This window comes from Sarcophilus harrisii, chromosome 3, assembly GCF_902635505.1.
Source record: "Sarcophilus harrisii chromosome 3, mSarHar1.11, whole genome shotgun sequence".
NCBI lineage: Eukaryota > Metazoa > Chordata > Mammalia > Dasyuromorphia > Dasyuridae > Sarcophilus > Sarcophilus harrisii.
In genome coordinates this window covers 269254101-269269393 of record NC_045428.1, presented here as the reverse complement: position 1 = coordinate 269269393, position 15293 = coordinate 269254101, and the positions used below count along the sequence as shown (strand labels likewise).

The 15293-nt window shown below is 31.4% G+C and overlaps 1 protein-coding gene across 7 annotated transcripts in view; it reads left to right on the top strand.

The window, feature by feature from the left end:
• Positions 1-15293, top strand: part of ZFX (zinc finger protein X-linked) — a 63154-nt gene that overhangs the window by 26317 nt on the left and 21544 nt on the right. For 6 of the 7 annotated variants that reach the window (XM_031959472.1, XM_031959471.1, XM_031959475.1 and 3 more), the window contains one exon: positions 2025-2594. In XM_031959472.1, the coding sequence (XP_031815332.1) occupies positions 2025-2594 (570 nt within the window). Of the gene's footprint in view, positions 1-2024; positions 2595-10016; positions 10093-15293 lie in introns of those variants that run through there. The other variant, XM_031959476.1, reaches the window with a different exon arrangement.

Below are 15293 nucleotides of genomic sequence, written 5' to 3'. Positions count from 1 at the left end.
AATAGTATGACAGATCCATGTAGTTCAAAGAATGGAAGAGACATTTAGGAGCTGTCAGATTTCTAAACTCTAAAAGCGTTTGTTGGACTTTCAGTAAATTGCTAAATTTGGAGATATATAAATTTTAATGTATAAAATAATTATAATAGAGAGTATCATTTTATAGTTGCATAGGACTTTAATTTGTATTTTCTCATTTGATAGGCAGCATGGCATAATGGCTAGTGAACTGGCTTCAAAGTTTCAAAGCTCTGCCTCTGATACACACATATTATCTGAGTGATCCAAGTCTTAGTATTCTAGGCAATTTTTTTAGACCAAGTTTCAGAGAAAGTTTTGAGCTGCATTGATAGAGTTTCCTCATCTGGGGCTTATCATATGTTAATGAAATCACAGAACTATCCCTATCTCTTTCCCTCTTTCACGTGAGGGAAATAGAGAAGCTACTGTCCCCATTTCATAAATGCAGAAACAGGGTGAGGGTGATTTCATAACTACCAAGTAGGATGGCAGAGTCTAGGACTTAACACTCATATTTCTGCATATTAATCCAATAGTTTTTGTACCTCAACATGTAAATAAATATATTTAAAACTAGAATCATGGTACTGAGAACATGTATATATGTATATATATATAAAATAAGAAAAATGGATATAAATGTAAGGAAAATGGATATAAATTGTTAGAAAATATTTTACAAAAAAAATTATAGCAAACATAAAATAACTTTTAAATTGATGATAAAATTATTTTTGGCTCATTTGAAATAATTTTTGACAATTAAGATATGTCTTTTTTATTATTATTATTATTCAGAATGAATACTGTGTTTAAGAAATTCACCAAACATTTCTGTCCTTCTGTATTTGAGTAGTTTTTTTTTTTTTTTAATAATAATTTTATATCCCTTGATGAAAAAATTAAGGAGTGGTCTTTCAGTTAAGACATTAAAGTTGTTTTTCTTGTAGTGACAAAATCTTTGAGTCTGAGTCAAAAGACCTGGCTTGTAGTCGTAGGTCACTGCTTAATTTGCTTGTGTATGATATTGGGTTAGTCACTTTTCTTTTTAGGCATAAGAATGGGTATTGGAATAGTTGATGAGACCACACTTTACTGTTTTTTCCCATTTAAAAATTTAACTTTAGCTTTCTTATCCTAGTCCTTAACTACCAAAGAATATTGCCTTATTTGCTTCCTTTTCAAAATGCCTTACTTGTCATCTCTTCTACATCTCTCAAGGTGTCTCTTTTTCAGCTTGAATACATAATATGTATGTCCATATGTAGCACTATATTCCAGATTATTGTCAGAATAGAAGGGAAGAAATTTGAGGAGATAAGAAAAAGTGTATTTTAGTGAAAAAAGTTGAAAAGGATAAATCAGAAGAGGGTGAGTGTTTAAAGAAGGAAAAAAGGTGAAAAATGAATGTTTGGTGAAAGGAAGAAATGTGTTTTGCAGCTCAAATTTTTTGGTAACTATTTAATTTTAATTTTTTAATTTTATAGTCATCTGTAAATACTTGGATGATATTACTAGTATTAATCATGTAAAACTTTTTATCCTTGCGTTTCCAGAAGTATTTTATAATATAAATATGTTTTCTGATTATCTCCGGTCATTGATTTTCCTAGAATATTTTTTCAAATATTATTGGAAATATGTTTTGCATGACTTCATATGTATAATGGGCATATCATATGTTTTTCCTTCTCAGTGAATGGTGGGGGAGGGTGAAAATTTGGAACTGAAATTTTTAAAAAATGTTTAAAATTTTTAAAAATATGTTATTTTACTTAGATGGGTGGTTAAAAAGTGATCAGTATTTTATAAGTTTGTATTCTTCCACCTTGCTCCCCAAAATAGAAATAAATCACACATTCATAGTCTTAACGTACTTGAGTATAAGAGAAAACTTTGAAGTCTGTAGTATCCCATGAGGAAATTTTTTTAAAAAGTAATCTATCATTTAAAATAGGCTTGTATGTCTGCAAATTGTTCATTTCTGTTTTTATTTTTTTAAGGAGCTGATGCTACACACATGGATGGTGATCAGATTGTTGTGGAAGTACAAGAAACTGTTTTTGTTTCAGATGTGGTGGATTCAGACATAACTGTGCATAATTTTGTCCCTGATGACCCCGACTCTGTAGTAATCCAAGATGTTATTGAGGACGTTGTTATAGAGGATGTTCAGTGCCCAGATATCATGGAAGAAGCAGATGTGTCTGAAACAGTCATTATTCCTGAGCAAGTGCTGGACACAGATGTAACTGAAGAAGTTTCGTTAGCACATTGCACTGTCCCTGATGATGTTTTAGCCTCTGACATAACTACAGCTACTATGTCTATACCAGAACACGTATTGACAAGTGACTCTATGCATGTACCTGATGTTGGACATGTGGAACATGTTGTTCATGACAATGTTGTAGAAGCAGAAATTGTCACAGATCCTCTGACAACTGATGTAGTTTCAGAAGAAGTATTGGTAGCAGACTGTGCCTCAGAAGCTGTTATAGATGCCAATGGAATCCCTGTGGAACAACAAGATGATGATAAAAGCAACTGTGAGGATTACCTTATGATTTCCTGTAAGTTTTGGGGTAAAGCTCTATTGTCAAAGATATATTTTGAAAGATGTCTTCTCTAAATGATATTAGGGATGATATTTACTTTATTTGAAACTTTTATGAAATTAAAGTAAATCTCATAAACCTACCTGTATTTGTGTTTCAGTTGGATCCTATTAAGTTAGAACCTTAAGAAAATTAAAGGGCTTATGGGACTGCTTGTAGATATTGTTAGTGTATAAAGATAGACTAAAAAGATTAGCACTTTTCAATTCAGAAAGATAGACATTGAAAGGGAATTTAATTGGTTCCTTAAATCAGGAAGAGTGCTGAAGCTGGACCACGTAATCTTGAAAACTAGAACTAGGGGGTGCAGTACCTGAAATTTTAAATGGAGTAATTTAGAAGTTATAAAAGGAAATGTACAATACCACAGATAAGAGGTGAGTACAGAGAAAGGTATAAACATCTTCAAAAGAGTTAAGACAAATTGGTGATTGAGTACACTTAGGATATTTTGTTTTCCTATCTTTTAAGTTTTTCAGGTGGCTGTGCCCTTGAACAAAGTGTTTTTAGTTCTGTTATCAGAAACAGTTCAAGATTGGATGTATCACAGTTCATTATATGAAAATTTTAATTCTTTTAAAATGAATTTCTCTATCAAATGACTGCAAACAATTTGCTTCTCTAAAGTCTTATTTGATTATTTCTTTTTAATACAGAGCATTGTTAAATAATATTCTGTATAGGAAATCTGTAACATTGAAGAGTTTTTGAATGATTCAATGTAATTTTGCAAACATTTCTTGTCTTTATTCTGTTCAAAGTATTGGATGCTAAGGAAGATATAGCAAGAATGATAAAGCCTGGTGCCCACCTTTCAGAATTTATGAGGGAGAGGAGGCAGAAAAATATTGATGGTATCCTCCCAAAAATACACTCAGGTTATGAAAGATATAAATAAAGTTCTAGGACAGTTCTAAGTATAAAATCATTTCTTACTGAAGAGAATCAGGAAGTTTGGTTGAGGAAGGTGCTGATCCTTGAAGAAAGGATAGAATTTCAGTGGGCAAAGTTAGAGGAAATTGCAAGGGAGGGTATGGTGTGAGCAAAGAAATGAAAGCAAGGAAGTGAATGATTATTAGTCCAATTTAGTTTGAACATAAAGTAAATGAAGGAGAGAAACAGGGAATAAGTCTATTGAAGTATGGTTTGAAACCAGGACTTCGAAGGACCAGGATTCTTTGGGGCCAGCAATTAGAGAATCTTGGAAGGATTTTGAGGAACATAGTGCCATGAACAGATCTGTATTTGGGAGATTAAATTAGCACTGACATATAAAATGGATTCAATAAGAAAGAGGGACCAAAGGCTGGGAAATGGAAGGACCTTTGGAATACAAGAATTACTATAATCAAAATAATTAAGACTAATAGGGTCAAATGTGGAAGCCTTGTTGGAAAAGGAGTTCCTCATGGTTCTTAGCCAGTTCCGGACATTTATATTTTACATTTGTATTTTTTTCCTCATCTCAAAGGAAAAAAGAAAACAAAAACCCAAATATAGTTTTGCCTGGAGTACAATTCTTAGGATCACTTTTTTTTTTTTTTAATGGCACCAATCACTTCCACCTTTCACATCTTTTCAAGGGGCTCATGAAAAACAGTCTTTACCTGGGGAGGGGCTGGGCTGATACAGTATATCATTTATTTTGTACTCTACTATGTAATTCATTCTTTTTTTAATTAACATTTTTACTTAGCTTTCTTTTAGACCCTGGCTCTAATTTAAAGAACTCTTCCCCACCCCACCCCCTTTTTCCTGATTAAATAAATACTAAAGGGGAAATAGCTATTTTTAGCTTTTAAAAAATATTCTAAAACCTTTAGAGCAAAACTTAGCATAATTTAGCTTTTAGGAGTGAAAATAGTTAATATTTATATAGCACTTTAACTTTTGCAGATTTTTGTACATGTCTTATTTGATCCTCAAAATTACCTGGTGAGATAAATGCCATTATCCCCATTTTACAGAAGAATTGGGTTGAGAGAGATTACACAATTAATACACAATTAATAAGTATCTGAGGAGGGAATTAAGCCCAACTCTTCCCAACTCCCAGTTGATTCTCTTTTTTACTATGTCACGATGCCTCTCTTCTTATAGTATATTTTAATATCAGCAATTTGAAAATAGAATTAAATTCTTTTGTAATTTGAACTACTGAGGGGGCTTATAAGTTTGTGCTGGTGTCTAAGATGAACAAGAAATTCATTGTTCGTTAATAATGCAAATATACACTGACATTGAAAGAGAAACACTCTTCTATTCCCATTTGATAAACTTTTAAGAAAAACCATTGAAATGATTGCATTATTATTTTTTTTTTAAACTGTGATTGTGTGATGGTAGTTTTTAGGTACCAGCCTTATTTTCTTTTTTCAACCAAATGTTAAGTAGTTGTTATGTGCTAGTTAATTTGGGGTACAAAAGCAAAAGTGAAAAATTCTTATCCCCAAGGAGTTTGCTTTATATCATTAATTTGAGTGACTTTGGAATTGCCAGCAATGTCTGATTAAAAATGGAGCATAGCATCTAAAGAAAACTATAATGGGGTAAGTGAAAAGGATCCAAAACAGCTGGAAAAGTAGCTAAAGATTCTTGGTTGGGAAAATTTAACAGAAATTCCAGTAACCAACAAATTCCATGGGAAAGTATGGTTTTACTTTCTCTATCTTTTGCAGCCCTTACATTCTTCCTTACCAATTAATTGATATGTGAATATATTCTAGAATATCTTCTCTGTATCTTCTTTGAATTCAAACAGTTGTGGTGCAATAACTGATGAAATAACTAGTAGCTTCTAATTTTCTCAGTTATGTGAAAGATTGAAAATGGTTAGGATTTTGTTGCCATGTTGGTACACTTGAAAAAGCTTCCAGTGGGCAGTATCACTTCTTTAATGGTTTTGTTGCTTTCTTTGTTATGTGTGGTATAACACATTACTTACTGTGTTATTGACTTATGTGTGGAATAACAGATAAATAATGTTAATTAATAATGATAAATACTTTTTGTATTTATTTGTAGACTGTAGGATTTTCCGAGTGCCATCTGGTACTTTAGTCTTCAGGCTTGTTTTTCAGTCTATCAATGCTAAACCAACTCTACAGAGTTGTCCCATAATCCCCATATACACTTGAAAATTACAGTCTTCTGAAAATAGCAGCTCTAGGATTTGGAAATTATTTTCATAAATTGCAATATTCAAAGGGTTTCCATGTTCTAATCTTAATTCTATCTGTCTCTGTCTCTGTGTGTCTGTCTCACATATACACAAATTAATAGATTACCATATGTATTTACATAACAAGCATTCTAGTGGTGAGCATTTAGACATATATAGGTATATATACACCCACACACATGCATAATGCAGATATAAATAGTTTTGTAAAGTTTTTTCCTTTTATTTTCTTGGAATGTCATTCCCAAAATGGCATTAATGAGTCAAAGAATGTAAATGTTTTTATTAGTTTAATATTATCAACAGTGTAGAAGTCTGTCTCCCTCTATGATCTCAACAATTTTGTTGTGCTTTTTCATTTTCATTTATTTTTTTTCTAATTTTAGTGGGTATGATAGTAATTTTAATATGTTTGTAATTATTACTTGAACTAGAACCATTTCCATAGTTACTTAGTGTTTGTGTTTATTTTTTATGATCTTTTTTTTTCCTTTGGAGATTATATATCAAATGACTTACCTATATATTTTGGAGATCAAAATCTTACTATAATTTTAATTGTGAATATATACATATATATTCCTATTTGAACATTTTGTTATGTAGAAATGTTTTATTTATGCAGTATTAATTGTGCTCCTTTTGCTAGTAATTACTTTTCTTGTTTCAGTAGTCAAGAAATTATCTCCCCTCAAAATTGGAATATGTATATGATTACTGTTTAAGTAATTTTAAATGTAAATTCTTACTCCAATTATAATGACATTTCTTATTTATATCCAGTTTTTCCAGTGGTATTTATGAAATAATTATTCCTTTCCTTATTGATTTGTTTTACTTGATTTTCCTTTAAACTATAAAATAGGTTTGGATCTATTTTTGATGATTTGGTTTCACTGGTTTACTTATCTTAATCTGTTACTAAATAATTTTGACTAGTTGCTTTACACTTGTAGAAGGATATTTTTCTTAATATGCTACCTTTTAACATTTCCACATGTGTCCACATATCAAAGATCTAGTTTAGTCATTCAGTTGCTTAATAAATCCCAGGCCTACTGATTGATTAAATAAAGTTACTGGACCTTCTCTGTGCTAAAGGCTATGTTAGGTGCTATAAATATATATATATATATATTTTTAAAAAGGAAATGTTGATTAAAATAGTGTGTAAACAAATTGTAGCTTTAAATCTATGATCTTAGCTAATGCTTTGAGTTTTAACAATGTGCCTTAAATATGTTATTTTATCTGTTTCCATTAAATTTTTGAGGCAGGTGTGGAGTTGCTTTCATTATTATTTTACCAAAAAGAAACTTGAAATGTCAGAGATATATGAAAACTGGAACTGAAACCCATGTTTTCTGACACCAAATCCACTAAGCTTTCTTTGTTTTTATAAATTTAATGTCTCTCTATCCTTTTACAAAATACATTCCCAGAAATAGTTAAACAGAATCACCTAACATAGGGTTGCGATTAATGTGTATTGGTTGTTGATTATATAATTAACAAAAAAGAAAGATCTTGTCTCATTATATTGCATGATACTGCCATGTCCATATTTGACCCAAGGTTTGGCTACCTCTTACTGTTCATTTGATTTACGTTATTGCAGTTACATATGTTGTTATTTTTCCTCTGCTTTATTCCTGCTTTGTGTCAACTCACATAAGTTCTATGGCTTTCTTTTTCACTATGTAGTTCTTGTGTTCATGTTATATTCCTAATTGTTTCACAACAAAATTATTTTCTTTTGTTTTGCATTTCCACTTAAAATTGTTAATTTAGTATTAGTGTTGTTTTGTATTTGGCATGATAGTCCATAAAAACTATTAACAGTAATCTTACCAGTTATAGACAGCAGTGAAAATAATATAGTATGTAAAGCAGACCACATATCAGCAATATCCAGGAGCTTCATAACTGATTTTCCCCCCCAAAACATTTAAAAAATTTCCCATTGCTTCACCCTGACTGATTCTCTTCATCAGGAAATTTCATCTATGCTTAAGATGAACTCTTTATTATAGTAATATATATACACATACATTGTAAAGTAGTATTATGTATGAATCTTTTGTTTGAGAGCATGTGGATAAAAATCAGTATCTTTTTTGGTCTTTCAGTTGTCCACATGCACTTCATAACTTGATTAATAATTTGTAAGTTGCCTTAAGAAAAGAGGCTATCTTTAAATTCTCATGTATTTTAATTATAAGCTTAGATTTGAATATTTCAATATATAAAGAACAGAAAACAGGATTGTATATGAAACTGAACTTTTATTATATAATTCTTTTAAACAATAGCAAACCCCAAAGCTACCCAATTTGTGACTCTTTCAAAACTTCCCTCTGCTCACTTATTTCTTTGTTTTATGTCTTGTTTTTTGTCCTTCACAGTGTTTAGTACACATTATGTGCTCATTAAATATTTGTTGAATAAATCTCATTCTCCATTTTTGTAGAAATGGATTTTGTTTCTGGAACAAGAAGCTACAAGGAATTAACATATTTTTCTCTTTCTTGCAACTAATGCTTTGTGGGTCTTGTTTAAAAAAGAAAAAGGTCTCGTGGTATTTTATAGTTTCTGTACTTGTTTTTGACTGAAGTTACCTGCTTAGGATATATAGTCATGATTTTAGGTTGCTATTGAGTTTGTCACTAGATTCCTTAAATCAATCTTCATTTTTTAGAAGTATCACGTTGCATTTAGACAGGTTGCTACTTTATGACCACTTTTTTGGTGGGAAAGTTAAGAGCGGATCAGATATTACTCATTGTATACACAGTTATTTCATACAACTATAGAAATTTAGATGTCTTAGGAGATCTGTTGATGTTTAAAGCTAGGTTTATAACTATCATATTGCATGTAATTAAGTTTTAGAATAAGGAAAAACCTTAGAGATATTCTGATTTATTCCTCCGATTTTGCTGATGAACCAATGAGTAGTGCTTTGGGAAAAGATCTTAATTTATAAAGCCATTTGTAGTGGGAGAGCCAGGATTTGAATCCAGATCCCTTGACTCCAAATCTATTCTTCTTTCCACTCTCCCCTTCTTTTAAGTACATACATTGTATTCACAGTTGTGGACTAAAACATAGAACATTAAATTTTTAGTTTTTCAGCCCTTGAAGTTTTGGTTATTTATTTTTACAGTCATTGTGATTGCCCCAAGTGTCAAGATCAACCTTTATTCCAAATGTTTTTTATGTGCTTTTTTGAACATCTACTTAATTTTTATTACAAAGGTGAGAAAAGAATTTCTTAGACTTCTAATTTTCCCTGGCTGTCATTTGACTATTAGTCTCTAATTTTACTATCAGAAGGATTTAAGTTCATTCAGCAAATGTTTAAGTACCTTCTGTATTCATCATATTTTGGAAATAGACAATTTTCATCTATTTGTTTATACTGGATTTTTAAAAAACCCCTCAATATTATTGAAATATTTTGTTTATTGAAATCTTAACTTCCAGCTCTATCACTCCCTCTTGCCCTATCTGCAGAGCCACTCCTGATAGGAAAGAGAAGAGACATTCAGCAAAATCAACAAACATGACACCCATATCTGATAATATGAGTACTGTTAAATACCCATAGCTCTCACCTCTGCAGAGAAGGGAGTAAGGTACATTTTTCTCTGCTCTTTTTTGGAACCTGGCTTTGCCACTGTAATTGCATATGCTTTTCTTTTCCTTTTTATTGATATGTTTGTAGATATTGTTTTGGTTCTACTTATTGCAGTCTGCATTGGTTTTATTTAAATCTTCCATGCTTTTCTTAATTCTTCAGATTCACTGTTTCTTAAGGTGCAATAATGGTTCAAGACATGTTTGCTTAGTGATTCTCCAGTCTGAGATTCGATCTCTGTTGATTCTACTTCTGCTTATTTTAGTAACAGAAAAGAGAGAATTATTAAAAAGGAAAATAAACATTTTCAAATAAAATTTACCAATTATCCAACCAGCACCACCAAGACTTTGTTTATTGCTCTTCTTATTTCCTTTTTCATTGTTCTTTGTCTTTTCTATTCTCTTTCCTTCATGTTTTTTAAAAAAAAATTTGGGGGGTGGGGGTACTTTTTCATAGCTGATTAAATAGAGTAACAGAGGTTTTATATAGAAGCACAAAATCTGCTCCCATTATTTTTATAATAAACAGTAGCTGGTCCCTGACTGCTTCTTGTCCTTGATGCTTTCCCTGCCCCAGTTTCTATGGAAACAGCTGAGCAGAGGAGTGACAACTGGAGGTTTTCTGAATAGGTGAGTAGGTTTTCCATTCTGCTTCTCAGTAGCAATGGTAACACTTCTCATCATGAGTCAGCTATTTTCCAAGTTCTCTAGGGAAGGATGTCATGATTAAATTGCTACTTAATAAAATATTCTAGGATTCTGAAAAACCAAAAAATCAAATTTCTTGTAATAATAGGAAGCTATTTTTTTGGTTTTATTTGCAAATTAGGAAGCTGCAGACAGTTGAGTAACAAAAGGCAGGTGCTTACTTTTGTTTGCATTATTTTTAACTGTCTAATCTTTTTAAAGGTGGGTACAGATTTGATTAAGATGCTGTTTTACATTTATTGCTAAATGTTATCCCTAAACCTCAAGAAAATGTTATGGACTTAAAAGATATAAATGATTGCAATGAAGGGCTTCTTACTATATCAGGATGTCTTTAAAAAGAATAAAATTTTAGCCTGAATAGATGAAGCATAAGCAGAGATATGATTTGAACTCTATAAAATCATAAATGGTATTGGTAAAGGCAGCAAAAGTTCATTTGACAAATCAAACAGTAAAAGTAGGATTGAAAACAGACCCTTTGGAGCTCAACCAGCTATTCAATAAACACTAAGTGTCTTATTATATACCAGGCACAAGCACTGGCCAAGGATATAAGAAGTGACGAAAGACTGTGTCGGCTCCCAAGGAGCTTACTTATCAAATGAGACTCATTAAAGAAGTCATGTGGGATTTAAAATGAAATGTTTATTTAAAAGCAGTTTTAGACAAATGAATGCCAGGTCTGTAGTGAGTTTACAGGGGGAAACATGAATGTATTATGGTTTTGACCTTCACCTTTATAGATGATGGTAAGGAAAAATAGACATGTTCCTTCTACTGCAGAGAGAGAGCATTTGAACTTGGATAGATCTTGAGGCTGACCTCATGTAATATTTCTTTCTCTTCTAGACTAGTGATATCCCTTTCCTAAAATAAGATTAGATGAAATAGTTTTTAAAGTAATTGTCAGTCTTAAAACAAATAGACTTTTTTTTCCTTTCATTTTAGTTTTACTCTTATTATGACCATTGGTGTTTATACTAACATTTTTTGGTAGGTGTGGGGTAAGCGCATTTAGACACACAGGATTTTGACAAGCAAAGATAATTAGGTAATATCCCCAAGATTAGAACTATACTATTTCCAAACAATGTGCATATTTGCTGAATAGGGGAATTGAATGATAACTTAAATCATTAAGTTGGTTTGGTTTTAATTTTTGATGCCTAAGTTAGTGTATATTATTTTTAAACTAATTTTATTAATGTATTCAGGGAAGATTTGGGGCAAGGATTCTTTGATTCTTTGATTCACTCAAACCAACTGAATTTTGTCCTATTTGTTCAACAGTTCTATACAAAACAAATGCTTTTTCTTATGTCAGAGTCCTCTTACTATCTTAAAGCATATCTTTAGAAAAAAATTTTTTTACCATCAAACTATTCTTTTAAGTTGAATTTGTGATAGAAGTCATAGAAATAAGTTTTAAAATTTGAGTATGTTTTTAAACATTGCCAAAAGTCTTGTGAAATTTGAAGCTTGAAACTGCTCTGAGATAATTTGGTATAGAGCATAGAAGTGCCACCATTATCCCTGCTCCCCTTTCAAAAAAAAAAAATTGCACTTATAATAGACTTTAGTCCAAAAAGTGGGGAAAAGTTTAAATAAATTCTGAAGGTTTATATGTCAAGTGCAGAAAGAAAACTCATTCTCCTGGCTCCACAATTCTCCATCTTTTTGAATCATAATCACAGAATTTGGATAAGATTTCAAAGGGTCTTTATTTCAATCCAAGGCTTTTGCATTGTTTGGAAATCTCTAAATTTTTAAGAATAATTAGGAAAATTGGGCTTAAATAGTTTTCATTTTTATTTAATTGTAGTAGAAGCTGTCCCAAATGATCTTCTTAAGAACCTTTTCAGTCTTGTTTTTCTGTAATTTCATCCATAGATTGTAAAATTTTCTAAACATGCCTGTGCCACATATAACGAGGGGAAAACTTGCAGCAGTTAATCATTATAACATATATAAATCCTGGAGTTTTTTTCCCTTGTTGTCTTGAATGGCATTCATATTATTTTAATGACATGTGCCACTTGCTGAACAATAATCCCTCCTATTTCTCTAGCAGCTAGGATTTTCAGGTCTTTCTTAGAAAGCAGAAATTGATCTGAAGAAAGAACTTTATAATCAGAGAAAAAGGGAATTGGAAGCTAAAGACCAGTTTGGTGAAACTCAAGTCTTTCATCCTTGAAAGCTCTATAGCCCTAGACAGAGTTTAGCATTCTTGATGACTTCATTTTTATGTAGCACCTTTAGAAAATACTTTTTGGTTATTCTTCTTCTCCATAATAGTCAACAGTATACACTGTTGATTGATAATTTCTATTACCATCCAAAATCAGCATACTACCTTAAATAAAAAAAAAAACTATACAATGGCATATCTTTTTTAACAGAACTACAACTTTTTATATAGTTAAAAAGCCATTGCTTTCCTTTTAATGGGAAAGTCCATTTGCATATAGTAACCATTCAAAATATTTTGGATTGATTATAGGCTACATTGGTATGGGATTGCTAAATTGGCAAAAATCATACTATTGAGCAATAATATTAACATATACAAGTTTGATTAGATTATTCTTATAGTAATCTTTTTCTAAGTTATTTTATGTCTTTTAACAGTATATTTTTGTGAAGATCTTATTGTTTAAAAATACAAAAAAACCCCAAAATACCCACAGATGAAAAATGGAGCTTTGTTTTTAAAGATATGTACTATTTTATCCTTAGCCACAATCTTCCTGTAGTTTTAGGAAGATAAGGTATAATGCTTACCTCAGCCTGTTTATGTATGTTAAATTTATGTTGGATTTATTTCCTATTCTTAAACAAGTTGTTTTAATATGCTTTGGAGCATATGGAAATTGGGATTAAACAATAAGAATTGCCTTATTCAGGTTTAGGGTATATCAAATATGATGGTCTGTTTCTTGCTTTGGTATATCAAAGGATAGTTTCTGGAAAGGCCTAGCCTCATAAGATTAGTAAACTAATTAGTAATTAGTAATTTTAGTAATTAGTAAATTAGACTATGAAAACTTATCATTTTTCTTTATAATCATTTATGGATGGTTTTTTTGTGTGAATCTAGCTTGGGACAACTAGATTTTTATGCTTTATGCACATGGTGAGAAATAATACTGTTATATTAATTCATTTATATTCATTTATTTGTTATATTAATTCATTTAACAAAAATTTGTTAATTGCCTACTGTGTACAAAGTGCTATGTAGGAAAGAGGAGATAACAAAGTCTTGTTATGACTTGGTTTGTGCCTTATAAGGAGTTTGTGGGAAAAAAGAAATATAGAAATTACAGTAACTTCAAAACAAGATTACATAGTCTCTATATTAGGAAGTAACAAAGAGATAGAATGTGAAACCTGATTTTTATTGGAGAGAAGGAAGGTTGTCACTGACAGGAAGAATCAAATAGGATTTCACAGAGAAGGTGCTACTTGAGTTGAGATTTAAAGGATAATGGGAATTCAACAGGCAAAGGTGGGACTGGGATGGTGATGATGAAAGAGAAATATTCCAGTCATAGAAAAGAATATTCAGTGGGCAGATAGTCCATTGTGACCAAATGTATAAACTCTCAAAGACTCAGGGCCACAAAATCCTCATGGCCAGCTTCATGATGACAGTCATAGACTGGTGTTTTTCATTTTACCTCTATTTAAGGATCCTTTCTCTTCTTTCCTTTTTTAAGCCTTTGTTTCTTTATCTGCAAGATAAGAAAGTTTGAACTAGATAGACTTTAGAAGTCCTTTGCCACTAAGTCTGTTATGTTGTTAGCTACCAGCACTTTTATAGTTTATACATTTCAATAAATGTTAACATCATTTATAAAGTGCTTTTTCTAAAACAGCCCTGTGATGAAGATAGTGCAAATATTTACATGTTACGAATGATAAGATGTTGAGAAGTGTTAAGTGATTTGACTAAAATCAAACAGCTAAAAAATATCAGAACCAGGACTCAGACCTTCAAACCTTCTGATTTTTGAATTAAGTGATTAGGCTTAGAATCATCAGGCTAAGAAGTTAAGAATTTCATTCCACAGGCAACAGGGAATCACTGAAGATTTTCTTAGTACGTGAGTGACATGATCATGAACTCTACATGATTATTATTATGGTATTAAAAGAAGGATTGGAATGGGAGGAGAGATAACAAGAAATCTGTCAAACTATTAGTAGTAGTAAGAGCCAGTGGTTTGGTATAGTGGTAGGGGCAGTGAAGGTGGAGAGAAAAGAGACAGATGGAAATTTTAGTGCAGAGATATAATTGGCAGGATTTGGGAACTTCTGATATATACATACACACACACACACACACACACACACACACACACAAAAGAATTGGTGAAGATGGATAAGTTCCAAGGATTTGAATATGGAAGCATAGATAAAAATAGTAGTGCTGCAGATAGAAATAGTAAAGTCATCACCTCCATGAAGACTTCTCTGTACTTTCCCAATTGTTGGTACTATGAAATAGTCTAGCCCAAATTTCTTGTGGAGTGTAAGCTCTTTGAGAGTAAATTATTTTAGTATGTGTATCCCTGACAATGTAGCACAGTGCTTTAAAGGTAACAATTTTTTTTCCCCTAAGTTGAATAAAAGTTTTAAAAAGGGGAATGTTTATGGCTTTGTTTAGGATGCCACTAGGAGAATTAAACCATATACAATGTTGCAAGTGTGTTGGTATGGAGCTCAGAAGAAACATTACTATTAAAGAGAGAATTGGGGGTTTTAACTTCTTTACAGATGGTAGTTGAAGCAATGGTAGTGAATATAATTAACAAATAAGAAAGAAGTAGATAGTAAAGAGCAGAACATCAGAGGCTTGCCTTTTTATTGCTTTAGATTGACCTCTTTAAAGCTGCCCCCTAGTTCTAGGAAACTGAAGTCTGACAATTATTGAACCCATTTTTGCCATATTGCCATAGCTATTGTTTTATAGTATAGTAAGGTTTATAAACTGTTTTACATATATTATCTTATTTAATCCTCAAGACAACTGTGCTATTATTTAATAGATGAAGAAGCTGAGATTAAGCAAGATTACATATGACTTGTCTGAGGAAGGATTTGAACTCAAATTATAT